Source organism: Coregonus clupeaformis, chromosome 10, assembly GCF_020615455.1.
Source record: "Coregonus clupeaformis isolate EN_2021a chromosome 10, ASM2061545v1, whole genome shotgun sequence".
NCBI classification, from domain to species: Eukaryota; Metazoa; Chordata; class Actinopteri; order Salmoniformes; family Salmonidae; genus Coregonus; species Coregonus clupeaformis.
The window spans coordinates 38490306-38513407 of record NC_059201.1 but is presented as its reverse complement, the minus strand read 5'-3'; the positions used below and the strand labels follow the sequence as shown (position 1 = coordinate 38513407).

Sequence of the window (23102 nt, the reverse complement as noted above, 5' to 3'; positions counted from 1 at the left end):
CATTGTTGGTTAAGGGAATAACTCACAGCAAATGAGGATGACGAAAAACAGATGATGAGCCAGATCAGGGGTGAATAATGCTATTTTCCTGAGAAACAGACTGTCACAAACTACATAATAAGTACGGTGTCTGTGACTGAGAGAATGGTTTTAATAGAGAGGAAGATGAGGAGCCTGCTCACAGGAAAACCACAAAGAAAGTTCATCAACTGGTGTGATGGGAGGTTGGGGAGGGGTCAATGTCTCCTGCTCCTTACATGAGCCAAAATTACAATATTTTATTCAGGCTTTCTTTTTAACCTTTTTGACAACTACACCGCACAATAAAAAGCAGGTTTCATGTACATCTACAGTATATATTGCCAACATCCAAAAGTAAAAAATAAGAAACAGTCTTCCTGTGGCTCCATATGACTCTCCACAGTGTGCATTAGAGGCAATATTTTTCCTATCTACTGTAGTTATTATCTTAATGAGATAATAGAGGTGCAGATACGTCAGCAACAAACAATGACACTGAACATTTCCATGGAAATTTAGCATGACAAGGGGGGTGTCATTGCTCGTGAGATGCTTGTTGTAATAGTCAGAAACATTATTACATTTCTCATGTTGGTATTTTTGGAGGGTGAATTTAGTTTTGGTTTTCATATCTTGCTAAAATAGTCTGGTAAAGATGTTAAATAGTTTCAGTTAAATGTATCTGAGGTATCTGAGGTTTATTTCAACAGTATTTCCATCAATCCCCTCTGAACACAACGAGTCTCTGAAATGTGATAGGCTGAAGTTTCAGAAGGACAGGATGTGGCAAGAGCCTTTCCACCCTGCTGTGGTGTATGTGTGTGCATGTGTGCACTCGTGCACCTGTTTGTAGGATACATAATAATAATAATAATAATATGCCATTTAGCAGACGCTTTTATCCAAAGCGACTTACAGTCACATGACAGCATACATGTACTGGTTGGTATGTGATCTGTAGACTGTCTGTGACTGCTGCAGGAGAATGTAGACATCTTTGTCCCCCTCACAGTAGAACTGACCACAATACAGAGAGTCTGGATGCAAGAGCAAAAATATCAATGTCCTTGACTACCTGTAGTCCATAACACCAATGGTTGGTTTCCCAGACCCATATTAAGCCTACCACTGGAGTAAAATACGTAAATTGGCCATTGAACATGCTTTTTAGTCCAGGACTAGGCATAATCTGTCTCTGGGGAACCGGCCCAAAGAGGTTCTGTTTGACAATGTAGTTATATGGACTGAAACAAACATTTAGGGAAAATAGCACCTTGATCTTCACCAATGGCCTGAAAACGGGGGCATAGAAAACAGTACATATATTTGGGATGATCTTGAATAATTAAGATCAAAATCAAATAATGTAAAATACTAACAAAGACGAGGGAATGGTTGAAGTCAATATATTCTGCATGCTTTTTTGTTTTACAGAAGAGAGCATTTCAAACAGAGCAAAAATTATAATTCACATAATAATTCACATTTCCCGCTGCTGCAGGATTATATTCCTGCTGTAGCAAACTGGCTCAAATTAAGATCCTACATCTGTAAGCTTGTGAGATCATGATGGTCAAACAAGGCTAATCTCCCATGTTAACTGGATAAAAAAATTGTAATACAAATTATATTCTCACACCATTTTCATCTTAACTACTCCGCAGTCATTGGACTAAAATGCTAGAATGTGACCTACATTCAGGACTCCCTAGCTGCCGAGTTCATCCATCCTTCTGCCTCCCCTGCCGGCGCAGGATTCTTCTTTGTGGAGAAGAAGGACAAAACCCTGTGCCCCTGCATCGACTAACTGGGCCTCAATGACATCACGGTGAAGAACCGCTACCCACTACCACTCATCTCCTCAGCCTTCGAGCCGCTCCAGGATGCCAATGTGTTCTCCAAGCTGGACCTACGGAACGCCTACCACCTGGTGCGGATACGGGAGGGGGACGAATGGAAGACTGCCTTCAACACGGCCAGCAGTCACTACGAGTATCTGGTCATGCCATTGGGCCTTACCAATGCTCCAGCTGTGTTCCAGGCCCTGGTTAATGATATTCTCTGCGACATGTTGAACCGGTTCATCTTCGTCTACCTCGAAGGCATCCTCATCTTCTCCCGCTCCACCCAACAACACGTGCTCCACGTCCGACACGTCCTCCAACGCCTCCTGGAGAACCAGCTTTTTGTGAAAGTGGAGAAATGCGAATTCCATCACTCCACCATCCCCTTCCTGGGCTACATCATCGCTGCAGGGAGTGTACAGATGGATCCCGGGAAGGTGAGAGCGGTGGTGGATTGGCCCTGGCCTACGTCCAGAGTGCAGCTGCAACGTTTCCTGGGATTCTGCAACTTTTATCGCACTTTATTCAGGGTCACAGCACCCTTGCTTCCCTCGTCTACACTCACCTCTCCCAAGGTTCCGTTCATATGGTCCCAAGCTGCTGACCGGGCATTCCGGGACCTCAAACACCGTTTCACCACTGCTCCCATCTTGGTTCATCCTGACCCATCCTGCCAGTTCGTGGTGGAGGCCGATGCTTCGGATGTCGGAGTGTGGGTGGTCCTGTCCCAGCGTTCGGCCCTGGACCTCAACTTACATCCCTGCGCCTTCTTCTCCAATCGCCTCAAAACCATGGAGAGGAATTACGATGTGGGGAATCATGAGCTTCTCGCGGTGAAGAAGCGTTGGAGGAGTGGAGGCACTGGCTGGAGGGGGCTGAACATCCGTTCATTGTGTGGACAGACCACAAGAACTTGGAATATCTCCGCACTGCCAAGCGTCTCAATTTCAGGCAAGCTAGGTGGGCCCTGCTTTTCACCTGGTTCAACTTCTCCCTCTCATACCGACCGGGACCCAAGAATGTCAAGCCAGATGCGCTGTCATGCCGCTATAGCCCCGCGGCTACATCCCCGGGAAGCAGGTCCGGGAGGCACAGCATTCCCAGCGTGGTACTCATAATATATTACTGAATACCACTTTCCATATTTTCAAGCATAGTGGTAGCTGCATCATGTTATGGGTATGCTTGTAATCTGCAAGGACTAGGGAGTTTTTCAGGATAAAAAATAAACATAATGGAGTTGAGCACAGGAAAAATCCTAGAGGAAAACCTGGTTCAGTCTGCTTTCCACCAGACACTGTGTCAGGTGCGAGCGTGGATGTGGTGTGGAATCAAGCGCAGGACAACAGAGGCTTCGTCCAACAGTCTTTAGTAAAGACACGATAAACAGAACACACGGCTAAATCCAAGCCGGAGGCAAGCGAACTTTACGCACACTGCGTAAAGCACAAAAATACAAACAAATGCGCACACAGTGCGGTCACTCTCTCAAAACAAATACTGGAGAGAAAATAATTACAGCCCCTTGCTGACTGGAGAAACAATTACACACAACACAAGACTCAAGCGATGAGAACTTATAGGACACATAATAGGCACAAAACAGAAACAGGTGTAACCAATCAGACAAAACCAAACAAACATCGAAACATACAACGGTGGTAGCTAGTACTCCGGGGACGACGACCGCCGAAGCCTGCCCGAACAAGGAGGAGGAGCAGCCTCGGCCAAAACCGTGACACACTGGGAGATCAATTCACCTTTCAGCAGGACAATAACCTAAAACACAAGGCCAGATTTACACTGGAGTTGCTTACCATGAAGACAATGAATGTTCCTGAGTGGCCGAGTTACAGTTTTGACTTAAATCTACTTGAAAAACTATGGCAAGACCTGAAGATGGTTGTCTAGCAATGATCAACAACCAATTTGACTGAGCTTGAAGAATTTTTAAAAGAATGTTGCACAATTCAAGTGTTAAAAGCTCTTAGAGACTTACCCAGAAAGACTCGCAGCTGTAATCTCTGCTAAAGGTACTTCTACAAAGTATTGACTCAGGGGTGTGAATACTTATGTAAATTAGATATTTAACTTTGTCATTATGGCGTATTGTGTGTAGATGGGTGAGATCTTTTTAAAAATCTATTTTGAATTCAGGCTGTAACAACAAAATGTGGAATAAGTCAAGGGTATGAATCATTTCTGAAGGCACTGTATGTAGGGGTAAAAGTGACTAGGCAAACAGGATAGATAATAAACAGAGTAGCAGCAGTGTATATGTCGAGTGTAAAAGAGTGTGACAGTGTGAGTGTGTGGCATCATTGCATGTGTATGTGTGTCACGCCCTGATTCTGAGGACTTGTATTTGTTGAGTCAGGGTGTGTATTTTCCGTGTTGTGTGTTGCTATGTTGATTTGTATGTTTTAGATCTAGCATGTGCAGATCTATGTTGGCCGGGGTGGTTCCCAATCAGAGGCAGCTGTAGCTCGTTGTCTCTGATTGGGGACCATACTTAGGCAGCCTTTTGGCACCTTTAGTTGTGGGATCTTGTTCCGTGTAAGGTATGTTGTTTGTATGCTACCTTGGACTTCACGTTTCGTTTGTTGTGTCGTTAATAAACATGAATGCATATCACGCTGCGCCTTGGTCCTTCTCGTTCGTAAACGATCGTGACAGAAGATCCCACCAATCCTGGATCAAGCAGCGTGACGAGGAGAGAGGATGGACTTGGGAGGAGATGAGCGAGAGTCTGGCAAGAGGGATGGAGGCCATGATCACGGGGGAGAGACAATCCCCAAAAAAATTTAGGGGGGGGCTCACGCCGTGGACGACGAGGCAGCAGGAGGCCGCGATAGAGCGGTTCAGCTGTTTAGCAGAGGAGGCCACCAGATTAGGGGGGTCATTGGTTCAGAGGGAGCAGAAGGAAAGTGTAGAGGCACGGCGAGAGGAGCTGGTTAGGCAGCAGAAGGAGCGGGGGTTAATGAAGGAACCCAGTCCCGCTCCTCGCACCAATCAAGTGGTGCGTGTCGCCAGTCCGGTCTGGCCCGTTCCTGCTCCTCGCATCAAGCCAGTGGTGCGCGTCGACAGCCCGGTCCGGCCTGTTCCTCCACCGGTGCCTGATCCAGCTCCGGTCAGCGGCTCCACTTCGGAGCCAGAGCAGTTCGATCCACCGTCATCGGGTCCAGCTCCAGTCAGCGGTTCCAGTCCAGACCCAGACGCCAGCCCCTCTCCAGGTTCGCCAGCCCCTCCCAGACGCCAGCACCTGTGCCTGTCCATCGCACCAAGCCAGTGGTGCGCGTCGCCAGCCCGGCCCGGCCTGTTCCTGCTCCCCGCACGAGGCCAGTGGTGCGCGTCGCCAGTCCGGTACGGCCCGTTCCTGCTCCCCGCACCAAGCCAGTGGTGCGCGTCGTCAGCCCAGTCCGGCCCGTTCCTGCTCCCCGCACCAAGCCAGGGGTGTGCGTCATCAGCCAGGTCCGGCCCGTTCCTGCTCCCCTCACCAAGCCAGTGGTGCGTGTGTCCAGTCCGGCACGGCCCGTGCCTGTTCCACCGGTGCCTGGTCCGGCACCGGTCAGCTGCTCCACTCCGGAGCCAGAGCTATCCGCTCCACCGGGGTCCAGTCCAGCTCCGGTCAGCGGCTCCACTCCGGAGCCAGAGTAGTCCGCTCCACCGGTGCCTGATCCAGCTCCGGTCAGCGGCTCCACTTCGGAGCCAGAGCAGTTCGATCCACCGTCGTCGGGTCCAGCTCCAGTCAGCGGTTCCAGTCCAGACCCAGACGCCAGCCCCTCTCCAGGTTCGGGGTCTCCCACACCAGGGTCCAGACAGGGCTTGGTACTTCGTGGGAGGAAGGAGAGGGGAAGCAGCGCGCCGAGGTCCAGACCAGATCAGGGGCGCAACGGGGAGGTGGAGAGTAAGTGGTGGTCACACCCGGAGCCGGATCCGCCTCCGAGGCGGAATGCCCACCCGGCCCCTACCCTGTTATGTTTATGTGGCGCGGTTGGAGTCCGCACCTTTGGGGGGGGGGTACTGTCACGCCCTGACTCTGAGGACTTGTATTTGTTGAGTCAGGGTGTGTATTTTCCGTGTTGTGTGTTGCTATGTTGATTTCTATGTTTTAGATCTAGCATGTGCAGATCTATGTTGGCCGGGGTGGATCCCAATCAGAGGCAGCTGTAGCTCGTTGTCTCTGATTGGGGACCATACTTAGGCAGCCTTTTGGCACCTGTTAGTTGTGGGATCTTGTTCCGTGTAAGGTATGTTGTTTGTATGCTACCTTGGACTTCACGTTTCGTTTGTTGTTTTGTCGTGTGTTTAGTCGTTAATAAATATGAATGCATATCACGCTGCGCCTTGGTCCTTCTCGTTCGTAAACGATCGTGTGTGTGTGTGTGTCCCCGTGTGCATGTGTTTGAGTGTCAGTGTGTGCATAGAGCCATATTGTACATTAAGGAATATCTGTCTGGGTCCATCCGGATCACACATGGTAATATAGCTTCTTAGAACAGGTGGTTATGTAACCAGCTATTAGAAGCACTCTGAATTGTGGATAACCCACACCACATCACATCCAATATCTGATTAGCACATGTAATTGGGTCATGGTGGAGAATAATCAGAATGAACCTTGTTATCCAAAGTGTACTGTAACATGACATAGGTCACTGAGATTACGTGTACACATACAGTGCCTTCAGAAAGTAGTCACACCCCTTGACTTTTTCCACATTTTGTTGTGTTACAGCCTGAATTTAAAATGGATTAAATTACGTTTTTTGTCACTGGCCTACACACAATAAATACCCCATAATGTCAAAGTGGAATTCTGTTTTTTGAAATTTTTACAAATTAATAGAAAATGAAAAGCTGAAATGTCTTGAGTCAATAAGTATTCAACCCCTTTGTTATTGCAAACCTAAATAAGTTCAGGACTAAATATTTGCTTAACAAGTCACTTAAGTTGCATTGACTCACTCGTTGTGCAATAATAGTGATTTTTTAAATGACTACCTCATCTCTGTACCCCACACATAAAATTCAGGCTGTACACAACAAAATATAGAAAAAGTCAAGGGGTGTGAATACTTTCTGAAGGCACTGTACAACCATAACCCACATTGGTGACAGGAACACCCATAACCTCACACATGAATGATTTAAAAACAATGATATCCCCACATGGTGATAAGCCACCACGTGCTAAGCCATAAACGAAGATACAGTATGACTCCCTTTGAAAATATCCAGAAATTACCAACTAACCTTTTCTGTTGACTTGTGGTCTGGTTCAGAATTTTCGATGTTGTTGTTCGGTTCAGGATCTTCGGTTTGCTCTCGCATTTCCATTTTTTAGTTCTAAGACACTGAAATGACAATGAAGTCAAATGTGGCATTATTCATACTGTTCAAAGGAGGACATACTGCATGTATGGAGACAAGCAGTGTGGTAAGGGAAGTGATTTTAGGGAAGTAGCTTGTGACTCAGTGTGTAAAGAGGGTCTGTTGTGCTGACATTAAATTAACTAAACATCAGCTTCTACGACCCTAAACACACTAACTCTGTATAAAATGCAGATCATGAGGTGGATGAGTGCAACAATAGGTCCAAGAAGTTTCTATTCAGTCAAACCAGGAAGTTTCCAGGTGAAGATAAAACAACACTTTTCTTGATCTGTGAGCATGTACAATTGAATCCATTTCCTTCTAAAATAAATGGTTAGTATGTGCAACAGGAACAAAAATAAACTCAACTGGATACTAACTCAGACATGATTGCTCACAGCATGGGCTGGAGAAAGAATATTGTGCTTCCCTTGGCCTGGAAATGTCAAGAAGCCATTTTTGATAACTCTTTCCCTACGAGATCAAAGGCCTTAGTTTTTTTTATGTGCTAGGTCTAAATCAGTCCCTGGTTAGAGGGGAATAAAGAAAAAAACGGTGGAAATAGCTTTGAGGTCCAGAGATGAGTTTGAGGGACCTAGACTGTATAACACGGTTCTAAAAAAGAACCAACTGAACCACACAGTCCTTGGCTACTCTGTGGTTGACAGGTTATGGATGAAGAAAGAGAGGTAAAGTCAGTCTGCCATCTGGTGGTTGACATTATATTGCACTTCTCATAGTTCCTGCCAGACTAGAGGTGGAATTCATTCATGTATTTTACATGGGAGGTGTAAGCCTCCAATTCTGCTTCCTATCACTTCCCTGTAAACTAAAAGGCTGGCATCTTGTGGACATTGGTTTTTGATGCGCACCCACACCTGTCTTTACACCCACGCTGCTAGACAGCCTTGCACGTTTACGACAACTCTAAATCCAACTCGCTTTATTTAACTAGGCAAGTCAGTTAAAAACAAACTCTTATTTACAATAACGGCCTACACCGGCCAAACCCGGACGATGCTGGACCAATTATGCGCCGCGATATGGGACTCCCAATCACGGCCGGTTGCAATACAGCCTGGAATCGAAGCAGCGTGTCTGTAATGACGGCTCAAGCACTGAGATGCAGTGCCTTAGACTGCTGCGCCACTCGGTTACTCTGTAGTGACTCCGACCTACATTGAACATAGAGGGAATGACAGCCAATGGTAGGCATGTTAACTGGCTCAGGAGTTCTGAGTTAGATGCATGGCGTATCTAATTAGGAATCAGCCCCTCAATTGTATTCTTTAAAAAGCATAGGCTTCTATTGGACATTTATTTGCATATACAGTGGCTTGCGAAAGTATTCACCCCCCTTGGCATTTTTCCTATTTTGTTGCCTTACAACCTGGAATTAAAAGAGATTTTTGTTTATATCATTTGATTTACACAACATGCCTACCACTTTCAAGATGCAAAATATGTTTTATTGTGAAACAAACAAGAAATAAGACTTGAGCATGAATAATTATTCACCCCCCCCCCCCAAAGTCAATACTTTGTAGCGCCACCTTTTGCAGCAATTACAGCTGCATGTCTCTTGGGGTATGTCTCTAAAAGCTTGACACATCTAGCCGCTGGGATTTTTGCCCATTCTTCAAGGCAAAACTGCTCCAGCTCCTTCAAGTTGGATGGGTTCCGCTGGTGTACAGCAATCTTTAAGTCATACCACAGATTCTCAATTGGATTGAGGTCTGAGCTTTGACTAGGCCATTCCAAGACATTTAAATGTTTCCCCTTAAACCACTCGAGGTTTGTTTTAGCAGTATGGTTAGGGTCATTGTCCTGCTGGAAGGTGAACCTCTGTCCCAGTCTCAAATCTCTGGAAGATTGAAACAGGTTTCCCTCAAGAATGTACCTGTATTTAGTGACATCCATCATTCCTTCAATTCTGACCAGTTTCCCAGTCCCTGCCGATGAACAACATCCCCATAGCATGATGCTGCCACCACCATGCTTCACTGTGGGGATGGTGTTCTCGGGGTGATGAGAGGTGTTGGGTTTGCGCCAGACATAGCGTTTTCCTTGATGGCCAAAAAGCTCAATTTTAGTCTCATCTGACCAGAGTACCTTCTTCCATATATTTGGGGAGTCTCCCACATGGCTTTTGGGAAACACCAAATGTGTTTGCTTATTTTTTTCTTTAAGCAATGGCTTTTTTCTTGCCACTCTTCCATAAAGCCCAGCTCTGTGGAGTGTACGGTTTAAAGTGGTCCTATGGACAGATACTCCAATCTCCGCTGTGGAGCTTTGCAGCTCTTTCAGGGTTATCTTTGGTCTCTTTGTTGCCTCTCTGATTAATGACACTTAGATTGCACACAGGTGGACTTAATTTAACTAATTATGTGACTTCTGAAGGTAATTGGTTGCACCAGATCTTATTTAGGGTCTTCATAGCAAAGGGGTGAATACATATGCACGCACCACTTTTCCGTTATTAATTTTTTTGATTTTTTTTTTGATTTTTTATTTCACTTCACCAATTTGGACTATTTTGTGTATGTCCATTACATGAAACCCAAATAAAAATCCATTTAAATTACAGGTTGTAATGCAACAAAATAGGAAAAACGCCAAGGGGGATGAATACCTTTGCAAGGCACTGTACATTCATTTTTTTAGTAGTCAAATACAATCTAATGTAACTTTTGGTTTGTGTACTGTTAAAATACCATTTGGACTGCTCCTCACATCCATCAACATTTCAGAACGACATATGTGTATTTAGGCTATGTATTTAGGCTATATGTGTATTTATTGGCCCAGTATTAGCAGCCCATATCTGGTGAGGGCTGCCCTCACTTTGCCTCAATAAGCCCACACTTTGGATCGGTTTCCCCCATTGTGCCCATTTTGGTCCAAATATGAGCTCATGGAACTGCCTTCCTACACCAATTTATCAATTGTATATATTATTTCATTGTCCCTGGCTGCCACTGCTCCTGCTCAACAAAAAATGTCCTCTGTATCTTCACAACTTTTTCAACAAAACAATTTTGTGGTAAGTTGATATAATTTCTTTACGTTTTGAAAAATTTGTGGATATATTCCAATTAAGTTAGATATATAACTGTTTTTTAAATATACAAGAAGGAAAGCCTTAAGATAAATAATCCATATGTTTAGAGAGAAAAATGTAGATACTTTTTGAGTGAAGTAGTAATATGTTGGATGAGTGTGTTGGGGGCAACTCACCTCCCCTTACTAGGGGGTAACTGGCCCCTGGGAGCTAGTTACCCCTTTATGGTTATGAATGTATTTCTACCAGTCATTTAGACAATGAATAGCCCAGTTAGCACTAGTTTATGCTAACTTGCTAGCTGACAACTTCACTAGCAGTAAATGCTAGCCAGCTAGCTAGTTAGCATAAGCTGCTAGGAGTGCTAGCTAGCAACCTTACTACCAGATTGTCTGATATAAAATACATAAAAAATATAACGTAACTTAATTGCAATGTTTCCACTAGTGACTGATTGCTTTACAGTTAATGTTACTTTATAGCCTTTTAGCTATTTTACACAGCATTTTATGTCATGTACAGTACATTCGGAAAGTATTCAGACCCCTTGACTTTTTCCACATTTTGTTACGTTACAGCCTTATTCTAAATTGGATTAAATTACATTTTTTCCTCATCAATCTACACATGTTACCCATAATGACAAAGCAAAAACAGGTTTTCATAAATGTTTGCTAATTTATAAAAAATGAAAAACAGAAATACCTTATTTACATAATTTACTAAATTGAGCTCAGGTGCATCCTGTTTCCATTGATCATCCTTGAGATGTTTTAACAACATGATTTGGAAAGGCACATACTTGTCTATATAAGGTCCCACAGTTGACAGTGCATGTCAGAGCAAAAACCAAGCCATGAGGTCGAAGGAATTGTCTGTAGAGCTCCGAGACAGGATTGTACCAAGGCACAGATCCGGGGAAGGGTACCAAAACATTTCTGCAACATAGAAGGTCCCCAAGAACACAGTGGCATCCATCATTCTTAAATGGAAGATGTTTGGAACTGTCACTTCTACTCCCGCTCCCCCACTCCGGCTCTCGATGTTGCCGGTCTACTAACCACCAGCCCTGGCAATCATCATAACGCACACCTGGACTTCATCATCACCCTGATTACTCTCCCTTTATTTATCCCTCTGTAGCCTAAGTCATCAGGTAGTACTGTTTTTTGTTCACGTTCTGTACGCTTCTCCTGTCAAATCAAATGAAAATCAAATGTATTGTCACATACACATTGTTAGCAGATGTTATTGCGAGTGTAGCGAAATGCTTGTGCTTCTAGTTCCGACAGTGCAGCAATATCTAGCAAGTAATATCTAACAGTTCCACAACAAAAACCTAATACACACAAATCTAAGTAAAGGAATGGATAAATAATATATAAATATATGGATGAGCAATGTCATTATCATTATCAGAGTGGCATAGTCTAAGATGCAATAGATAGTATAGAATACAGTATATACAAATGAGATGGGTAATGCAAGATATGTAAACATTAAAGTGGCACTATTAATGTGACTAGTGTTCCATTTATTAAAGTGGCCAGTGATTTTCAAGTCTGTATGTAAGCAGCAGCCTCTCTGTGCTAGTGATGGCTGTTTAAGAGTCTGATGGCCTTGAGATAGAAGCTGTTTTTCAGTCTCTCGGTCCCAGCTTTGATGCACCTGTACTGTCCTCGCATTCTGGATGATAGCGCGGTAAACAGGCAGTGGTTCGGGTGGTAGTTGTTCTTGATGATCTTTTTGGCCTTCATGTGACATCGGGTGCTCTAGGTGTCCTGGGGGGCAGGTAGTTTGCCCCCGGTGATGCGTTGTGCAGACCGCACCACCCTCTGGAGAGCCCTGCGGTTGTAGATGGTGCAGTTGCCGTACCAGGCGGTGATACAGCCTTACAGGATGCTCTCAATTGTGCATCTGTAAAAGATTGTGAGGGTTTTAGGTGACAGGCCAAATTTCTTCAGCCTCCTGAGGTTGAAGAGACGCTGCTGTGCCTTCTTCACCACACTGTCTGTGTGGGTGGACCATTTCAGTTTGTCAGTGATATGTACGCCGAGGAACTTAAAACTTTTAACCTTCTCCACTGCTGTCCCGTCGATGTGGATAGGGGGTACTCCCTTTGCTGTTTCCTGAAGTCCACGATCATCTCCTTAGTTTTTTAAAAGTTGAGTGAGACGTTATTTTCCTGACACCACACTCCGAGAGCCATTACCTCCTCCCTGTAGGCTGTCTCATCGTTGTTGGTAATCAAGCCTACTACTGTTGTGTCGTCTGCAAACTTGATGATTGAGTTGGATGCGTGCATGGCTATGCAGTCATGGGTGAACAGGGAGTACAGGAGGGGGCTGAGCACACACCCTTGCGGGGCCCCAGTGTTGAGGATCAGCAAAGTGGAGATATTGTTTCCTACCTTCACCACCTGGGGGCGGCCCGTCAGGAAGTCCAGGACCCAATTGCACAGGGCGGGGTTGAGACCCAGGGCCTCAAGCTTGATAATGAGCTTGGAGGGTACAGCATTCTTACATAGGTATTCCTCTTGTCCAGATGGGATAGGGCAGTGTGCAGTGTGATGGCGATTGCATCTTCTGTGGACCTATTGGGGCGGTATGCAAATTCAAGTGGGTCTAGGGTGACAGGTAAGGTGGAGGTGAAATGAACCTTGACTAATCTCTCAAAGCACTTCATGATGACAGAAGTGAGTGCTACAGGGCGATAGTCATTTAGTTCAGTTACCTTTGCATTCTTGGAACAGGAACAATGGTGGCCATCTTGAAGCATGTGGGGACAGCAAACTGGGATATGGAGAGATTGAATATGTCCGTAAACACACCAGCCAGCTGGTCTGCACATGCTCTGAGGAAGCGGCTAGGAATGCCGTCTGGGCCAGCAGCCTTGCGAGGGTTAACACGCTTAAATGTCTTACTCACGTCGGCCACGGAGAAGGAGAGCCCACAGTCCTTGGTAGCTGGCCGCGTCGGTGGCACTGTGTTATCCTCAAAGCGGGCAAATAACTTATTTAGCTTGTTTGGTAGCAAGACGTCGGTGTCAGTGATGTGGCCGGTTTTCCTATTGTAGTCCGTGATTGTTTGTAAACCCTGCCACATACGTCTCGTGTCTGAGCCGTTTAATTGCGACTCCACTTTGTCTCTATATTTACATTTTTCCTGTTTGATTGCCTTGCGGAGGGAACGACCACTCTGTTTGTATTCTGCCATATTCCCTGTCACCTTGCCATGGTTAAATGCGATGGTTCGTGCTTTCAGTTTTTCGCAAATGCTGCCATCTATCCACGGTTTCTGGTTAGGGTAGTTTATAATAGCCACAGTGGATATGACATCTCCTATACACTTCCTTATAAACCCACTCACCGAATCAGCTTATACGTCTATATTATTCTCAGAGGCTACCCAGAACATATCCCAGTCAGCGTGATCAAAACAATCTTGAAGCGTGAATTCCGATTGGTTAGACCAGCGTTGAATAGTCCTAAGCACGGGTGCATCCTGTTTGAGTTTCTGCCTATAGGAAGGGAAGAGCAAAATGGAGTCGTGGTCAGATTTGCCGAAAGGATGCATAGCGGAAATGAGTGTAACAATGGTCCTGCGTTTTTCCAGCGCGAGTGCTACAGACAACGTCTCAGACCATGTCTCCCAATTCTTGTCGCGGGTATGGCGAGCCTTCATGGAGAAACTGGGGCCACGGCCAGCCTCACATCCGGGTACTAGCCTCAGTCCAATGGGCAGGTGGAAAGGACCAACCAGGAGCTGGGGAAGTTCCTTAGGAGTCACTGTCAGGACCGGCAGGAGGAGTGGGCCCGGTTCCTTCCCTGGGTGGAGTACGTCCAGAACTCACTTCGTCACTCCTCCACCGGGCTGACTCCCTTCCAGTGCGCCCTGGGGTATCAGCCAGCCCTCGCCCCATGGACCCCGAGCCAGACCAAAGCCCCTGCGGTGAACGAGTGGTTCCGGCATGCAGAGGAGGTTTGGATCGTTGCCCACGTGAGGCGCCATTGCGTCGTCCGCCACCAGAAGGAGCAGGGGGACCGCCACTGCAGTGAGGCTCCCGTGTTCCATCCTGGTGATCGCGTCTGGCTCTCCACCAGGAATCTCCCGCTCTGCCTGCCCTGCCGGGAGCTGAGCCCCCGGTTTATGGGACCTTTCAAAGTCCTCCGGAGGGTCAATGAGGTAACATACCGATTACAACTCCCCATCAACTACCGGATCTCACCCTCTTTTCATGTTTGCCTCTTCAGGCCAATGGTTCCTGGTCTCCTGGCTGGTGTTGTCACCCACGGCACCCCTCTGCCTCTCCTGGACATTGATGGGACCCCTCCTATGCTGTCAGGGCCCTCCTGGACTCCCGACGTCGTGGAGGTCGGCTCCAGTACCTAGTGGACTGGGAGGGGCAAGGTCCACAGGGGCGCTGATGGGTCCCGGTGGCCTACATCCTGGACCCCAACACCATCCGGGATTTCCATCTCCGACGTCCAGAGCGGCACGCCCTTCACCCTCGCAGCCGTCCCCTGCAGCTCCACTGTCACGCCTATTCCCGCTCCCCCACTCCGGTGCTCGACATCGCCGGTCTACTAACCACCGGCCCTGGCAATCATCATTACGCACACCTGGACTTCATCATCTCCCTTTATTTAGCCCTCTGTAGCCTAAGTCATCAGGCAGTATTGTTTTTGTTCACGTTCTGTACGCTTCTCCTGCCTTGTTTATCTTCATGATTCTTATTATTAAACTCACATTCTGCACCTGCTTCCTATCTCCCAGCGTATACATTACAGGAACCACCAAGACTCTTCCTAGAGCTGGCCCGGCCAAACTGAGCAATCAGGGGAGAAGGGCCTTGGTCAGGGAGGTGACCAAGAACCCAATGTTCACTCTGACAGAGCTCCAGAGTTCCTAAGTGGAAATGGGAGAACCTTCCAGAAGGACAACCATCTCTCAGACCATGAGAAACATGATTCTCTGGTCTGATGAAACCAAGATTTAACTGTTTGGCCTGAATGCCAAGCATCACATCTGAAGGACACCTGGCACCATACCTACTGTGAAGCATGGTGGTGGCAGCATCATGCTGTGGGGATGTTTTTCAGCGGAGGGACTGGAAGACTAGTTAGGATTGAGGAAAAGATGAACGGAGCAAAGTACAGAGAGATCCTTGATGAAAACCTGCTCCAGAGCACTCAGGAACTCAGACTGGGGCGAAGGTTCACCTTTCAACAGGACAACGACCCTAAGCACACAGCTAAGACAATGCAGTAGTTGCTTCGGAACAAGTCTCTGAATGTCCTTGAGTGGCCCAGCCAGAGCCGGGACTTGAACCCAATCGAACATCTCTGGAGAGACCTGAAAATAACTGTGCAGCGACGCTCCCCATCCAACCTGACAGAGCTTGAGAGGATGTGCAGAGAAGATTGGGAGAAACTCCCCAAATACAGGTGTGCCAAGCATGTAGCATCATACCCAAGAAGAATTGAGGCTGTAATCGCTGCCAAAGGTGCTTCAAAAAAGTACTGAGTAAAGGGTCTGAATATTTATGTAAATGTAATATTGCCGTTTTTTATTTTATAGATATATATTTGCACACATTTCTAAAAACCTGTTTTTGTTTTGTCATTATGGGGTATTGTGTGTAGACAAAATGTGAAAAAGTCAAGGGGTCTGAATACTTTCCGAATGCACTGTAGCTAGCTACGTTTTTTTCCCTCTGTTTTCAGTCACAGGTGGGGACTGGATTAGGTGTGAGCAGTGCAGGAGCTGTGCTTACATTTTACTGGGGATAGCTTTATTTGTGACCTATGTACAAATTAGAATCGTGCAATAGCAGAGCATAAGAGAGTTATTTTTTATTACATTTACATTTTAGTCATTTAGCAGACGCTCTTATCCAGAGCGACTTACATGAGCAATTAGGGTTAAGTGCCTTGCTTAAGGGCACATCGACAGATTTTTCACCTAGTCGGCTTGGGGATTAGAACCTGCGACCTTTCGGTTACTGGCACAACGCTCTTACCCACTAAGCTACCTGCCGCCCTTTATTTTTAATTTTTTTTATTTAATAAATAATTGGGGGGTAGATCAGCTTTAATATTGTAGATAGATTGTAACTTCCATTCATGTAATTGTCTGCATCACTTACAATCCCCCAAGTTTTTGTTTACAGTGGGGAAAAAAAGTATTTAGTCAGCCACCAATTGTGCAAGTTCTCCCACTTAAAAAGATGAGAGAGGCCTGTAATTTTCATCATATGTACACTTCAACTATGACAGACAAAATGAGGGAAAAAAATCCAGAATATCACATTGTAGGATTTTTAATGAATTTATTTGCAAATTATGGTGGAAAATAAGTATTTGGTCAACTTCAAACAAGCAAGATTTCTGGCTCTCACAGACCTGTAACTTCTTCTTTAAGAGGCTCCTCTGTCCTCCACTCGTTACCTGTATTAATGGCACCTGTTTGAACTTGTTATCAGTATAAAAGACACCTGTACACAACCTCAAACAGTCACACTCCAAACTCCACTATGGCCAAGACCAAAGAGCTGTCAAAGGACACCAGAAACAAAATTGTAGACCTGCACCAGGCTGGGAAGACTGAATCTGCAATAGGTAAGCAGCTTGGTTTGAAAAAATCTACTGTGGGAGCAATTATTAAGAAATGGAAGACATTCAAGACCACTGATAATCTCCCTCGATCTGGGGCTCCACGCAAGATCTCACCCCGTGGGGTCAAAATGATCACAAGAACGGTGAGCAAAAATCCCAGAACCACACGGGGGGACCTAGTGAATGACCTGCAGAGAGCTGGGACCAAAGTAACAAAGCCTACCATCAGTAACACACTACGCCGCCAGTGACTCAAATCCTGCAGTGTCAGACGTGTCCCCCTGCTTAAGCCAGTACATGTCCAGGCCCGTCTGAAGTTTGCTAGAGTGCATTTGGATGATCAAGAAGAGGATTGGGAGAATGTCATATGGTCAGATGAAACCAAAATATAACTTTTTGGTAAAAACTCAACTCGTTGTGTTTGGAGGACAAAGAATGCTGAGTTGCATCCAAAGAACACCATACCCACTGTGAAGCATGGGGGTGGAAACATCATGCTTTGGGGCTGTTTTTCTGCAAAGGGACCAGGACGACTGATCCGTGTAAAGGAAAGAATGAATGGGGCCATGTATCGTGAGATTTTGAGTGAAATCCTCCTTCCATCAGCAAGGGCATTGAAGATGACACGTGGCTGGGTCTTTCAGCATGACAATGATCCCAAACACACCGCCCGGGCAACGAAGGAGTGGCTTCGTAAGAAGCATTTCAAGGTCCTGGAGTGGCCTAGCCAGTCTCCAGATCTCAATCCCATAGAAAATCTTTGGAGGGAGTTTAAAGTCTGTGTTGCCCAGCGACAGCCCCAAAACATCACTGCTCTAGAGGAGATCTGCATGGAGGAATGGGCCAAAATACCAGCAACAGTGTGTGAAAACCTTGTGAAGACTTACAGAAAACGTTTGACCTGTGTCATTGCCAACAAAGGGTATATAACAAAGTATTGAGAAACTTTTGTTATTGACCAAATACTTATTTTCCACCATCATTTGCAAATAAATTCATTAAAAATCCTACAATTTGATTTTCTGGATTTTTTTTTCTCATTTTGTCTGTCATAGTTGACGTGTACCTATGATTAAAATTACAGGCCTCTCTCATCTTTTTAAGTGGGAGAACTTGCACAATTGGTGGCTGACTAAATACTTTTTTTCCCCACTGTATATATATATATATATATATATACACTACCGTTCAAAAGTTTTGGGTCACTTAGAAATATCTTTGTTTTCGATAGAAAAGCAATTTTTTTGTCCATTAAAATAACATCAAATAGATCAGAAATACAGTGTAGACATTGTTAATGTTGTAAATGGCTATTGTAGCTGGAAACGGCAGATTTTTTATGGAATATTTACATAGGCGCACAGAGGCCCAACTACATCGGGACTGGTGCTGTGACATCCTCGCGGCAATGGCAAGACGTCATGTAGCGACTTCTAGGTCGAAAATATACAGGTTAGGACAAGAGGATTCTAATATCTCATAAATCTTTGTATGAATGCGGAACAATTCTAAACAACGGGACTAGCAATGTGAGCGAAATTGACTGGAAGTGAATGTTAGCGGTAGAGAAAGTTTGCCATTAACCTTGGAAAATAAACACAATCGTTGTGAATTTCAGCTAACTACTCAGCAAACACATAGCATACAGTGAGGGAAAAAAGTAGATCCCCTGCTGATTTGGTACGTTTGCCAACTGACAAAGAAATGATTAGTCTATCATTTTAATGGTAGGTTTATTTGAACAGTGAGAGACAGAATAACAAAACAATCCAGAAAAACGCATGTCAAAAATGTTATAAATGGATTTGCATTTTGATTGGCAACTCAAACCTTCAGCTCCTTCCACAGATTTTCTATGGGATTAAGGTCTGGTGACTGGCTAGGCCACTCCAGGACCTTAATGTGCTTCTTCTTGAGCCACTCCTTTGTTGCCTTGGCCGTGTGTTTTGGGTCATTGTCATGCTGGAATACCCATCCACGACCTATTTTCAATGCCCTGGCTGAGGGAAGGAGGTTCTTACCCAAGATTTGACGGTACATGGCCCCGTCCATCGTCCCTTTGATGCGGTGAAGTTGTCCTGACCCCTTAGCAGAAAAACACCCCCAAAGCATAATGTTTCCACCTCCATGTTTGACGATGGGGATGATGTTCTTGGGGTCATAGGCAGCATTCCTCCTCCTCCAAACATGGCGAGTTGAGTTGATGCCAAAGAGCTCCATTTTGGTCTCATCTGACCACAACACTTTCACCTAGTTCTCCTCTGAATCATTCAGATGTTCATTGGCAAACTTCAGACGGGCATGTATGTGTGCTTTCTTGAGCAGGGGGACCTTGCGAGCGCTGCAGGATTTCAGTCCTTCACTGCGTAGTGTGTTACCAATTGTTTTTTTGGTGACTATGGTCCCATTGAGATCATTGACAAGATCCTCCCATGTAGTTCTGGGCTGATTCCTCACCGTTCTCATGATCATTGCAACTCCACGAGGTGAGATCTTGCATGGAGTCCCAGGCCGAGGGAGATTGACAGTTCTTTTGTGTTTCTTCCATTTGCGAATAATCGCACCAACTGTTGTCACCTTCTCACCAAGCTGCTTGGTGATGGTCTTGTAGCCCATTCCAGCCTTGTGTAGGTCTACAATCTTGTCCCTGACATCCTTGGAGAGCTCTTTGGTCTTGGCCATGGTGGAGAGTGTGGAATCTGATTGACTGATTGATTGCTTCTGTGAACAGGTGTCTTTTATACAGGTAACAAACTGAGATTAGGAGCACTCCCTTTAAGAGTGTGCTCCTAATCTCAGCTCGTTACCTGTATAAAAGACACCTGGGAGCCAGAAATCTTTCTGATTGAGAGGGGGTCAAATACTTATTTCCCTCATTAAAATGCAAATCAATTTATAACATTTTTGACATGTGTTTTTCTGGATTTTGTTGTTGTTATTCTGTCTCTCACTGTTCAAATAAACCTACCATTAAAATGATAGACTGATCATTTCTTTGTCAGTGGGCAAACGTACAAAATCAGCAGGGGATCAAATACTTTTTTCCCCTCACTGTAACTGTTTTACTGTCATTCTATTCAACAACAAAAAAAAAGAAGATCTACAGATACTTTATCGCTTGATGTCCTGATCGCTGGTCACGTTTTCAACGCTAATCCTGTAGAATCAGCAAAGGCGCTGGCCCAATGAATTTGTTTATTTTCAAACGCTGCTGCATGGAATTATTATGTTGTCCTAACCTATATATTTTCTACCTAGTTTTTGCTTCCTGCTTTGCTCCTATGGGTACACTCGCAATGGCTGCCAGTCCACTCATTATGCCATCATTGACTTCAATGGGGACACCCGTTCTACTCATTCTATTTATATGGTGTACACACCCAGTTGTTATTGGCATCACACAACAGAACATAAACTGGAACATTCAGTAATGGTTTCACAAAAAAAACTGTATGCAAACCACACACCCACATATTTGAATGAATGTTGGCTGTATGATGTTGGCAGTATGAATGATTATTAATCCATTTCTGATGTCATGAATCTACACAAATCCTTTGTTTCAGGCACACATATGCTTTGGATCATGGGTGTGGGGAGGTGAGTCCCTTTCTGTCCAATGAGGTCATTTCTGAACAATATTTCTGCAAGTAAGAATAAGATAACATCTGAACAGCATACTAAGAGTCTGTTTCTTGTTCTTTATTATTAATATGCCTTTATTATGGCTAATAATGAGGTTAAGGAAAGGCCAGTAACACTTAAGTAAGAAAACACTTAATGAATGCCTAATATGCCTTATAAAATATAATAAAGGGCTTGTTAGCTACTGATCTACACACTGATAAACTCCCAATTAGTGGCTCACATGTGTACCTTTAAATACAGTGTTACCAAAAAGTAATTAGGCACAGAGACTGTATCACACCAAGCCACAAAATGCAAGAGGATAATTTATAAGCAATCTGTTTTGTTGGTAACAAAGGCACTTTTCCAATATTGCAGAGCTCAAGGCATGGGGCTTATCCCATTCCTCGATGGTAGCTTGGTGACTCCCTGTTGGAGGTCTGAAAGGTCAGCAGTGGGATAAGAAGCTGGAAATTGAATTCACACCCAGAAAGACAGGTTAGATGTATGGCCAAGCAGCTCAGAGATTCAATATGACACTTGCAAAAGCACAACATACTCACAAATACACAAACATAACCTCTTGTCCGATACAAACCATGGCTCACTTCAGGTCCCTGGGAAGGTGACCACCACATGATACTAGCTTAGCCATCCGGTAGATCTACACAGATCATTTTGTGATTCTGTGACTGAAACAATAACCATGATCCTGGAATTGATCTACAGTGTGTTACATGAGATATGTGATAACTATGTTTCCATACTCAACGTTACAGGGTAGCTTATACAAAACGCTGCCATTGATTTTTTAACTAAACTGCTCTTGGCGATTCGGGAAAAAAGCTCAAATAAATGTCTGTGTCTAGATGCAGGTGTTTCTACAAAACCAGAGAAAACTCAGAAAGATATTAAACTGGACCTGTTTTGTAACATGATTCACTATGAAACACTGCCAGACAGACGCATACTCCGGTAATAGTGAGAAAGTTGTAAAAACAAAACGGCACCGAAGCATACAAGTTACCAGTGACTTGATAAGCTGATTTAGCTAATGTGGCCTGCCTGCTATATGTGCCTGCTAGCTACTAGCTAGCTTAATTGACAAACACAGAGATGGAACTTATTTTGGGCACTGATAAACAGCATGTAGCTTGTGCTTCATTTAGAATAGTTTGACAGCTTGCTAATGAAGTTGTAGACATGTTCTCAGAAATCAGTCCTGAGCGCAGCAACAGCTGACTCGATACTCTCTGCAGCGCACTGACTTTTCATGCACATATTTTAACTTGAGAAATACTCCACCAAACACCTTAGCTAGATGTACAATTGTGCAACTAAGACCTCTGCAAAAAGGTCTATATTAATGACAGATTTCTTGATTTATCTTAGCTTAATTCTGACTATTTTGAGGGAGAAATGTTGCTACAATGACTCAAGAGGGACAAACAACAATAACTGCCAGGGTACAACATAGCGAACATAACACACCCACATCGAACCACACCCCCATGACGCAAATCTAGTTTTTTCTTAATGAGCAGCAGAAAAACCCAGGCGGAATCGGTGAGTATAGCCCCCCTTTAAACCAAAAGATATTGCTGGTAAATGTTCCAGTTCACATTCCATTGGTTTGATTGTACCGGGCATGCTAAATCACACTCATCTCAAGTACTTGAAAGTTTTTAACAAACATGATGTATTTGATCAAGGACTGTATAGTACAGGTTGTAAACAACCTCTGGTGTAGTCCAATATGCTACAACCAAATTAACACTTGATATTTCTCCTGATAAGCTCACTCGCTTTACAGACAAAGACACTTCCCGAAAACAAGATTATTCAGAGACCAAACAACCTGAACTACATTCATGGAGATAATTAGATGAATACTCTACCCTCTACTAAATCACTTGTGCCAGTGTTAACAACCAAACACAATCAAAGCCATGGTCAAAGGTTAACCAATAGGAAATCAAACTGAAAACAAATACAGACTCTAAAATGCCCATGCAATTTTCAAGGCTCTGATTATAAATGCATTCTCTATAATGACACAGAGAAGGAATGTGACATGTCATCACTGACTTAACTTACCCACAAGACTCTTTCCCAGCAGCTTATACACAGGGAGAGGGAACCTAACACTGACCCTTAAACTCTCCTGCTGACAATGAGACAGTCCTTAAAAGACATTCAGTTTTTTTATACCCCCCTTAACAAATGATTAACAGGCACTGACTGAGGAAATCACTGTAAGCAAACACACGCACGCACGCACACAGGCATGTATGGATGTTGAAACATTTAAAGTTACAATAAAAGAAAAACATTTTATTAATCTGAAACACACTTCCCCACACACTGACACTGACATAGGCCTACTGATGGTGCTTTCAAGACAACTCAGAAAGTCGGAATCACCTAGAAACAATTTACATATTTGCAGTGCATGCTGCACAATTGCGGACTTCCCGACTGTAGGCCTATGTGCTCGTGATGTGATAAAACACAATCCACAACATTAAAAAAATATATTTAATTTATTTCTGTAAAG

General features: G+C 44.6%; 1 protein-coding gene across 1 annotated transcript in view; it reads right to left on the bottom strand.

Moving 5' to 3' along the window:
- The window catches only part of LOC123491681 (solute carrier family 2, facilitated glucose transporter member 9-like), a 92552-nt gene that overhangs the window by 52953 nt on the left and 16497 nt on the right, over window positions 1-23102 (bottom strand). The window contains exon 2 of the mRNA XM_045223321.1: window positions 7122-7222. Within this exon, the coding sequence (XP_045079256.1) occupies window positions 7122-7205 (84 nt within the window). The 5' untranslated portion in view covers window positions 7206-7222. The remainder of the gene's footprint in view (window positions 1-7121; window positions 7223-23102) is intronic.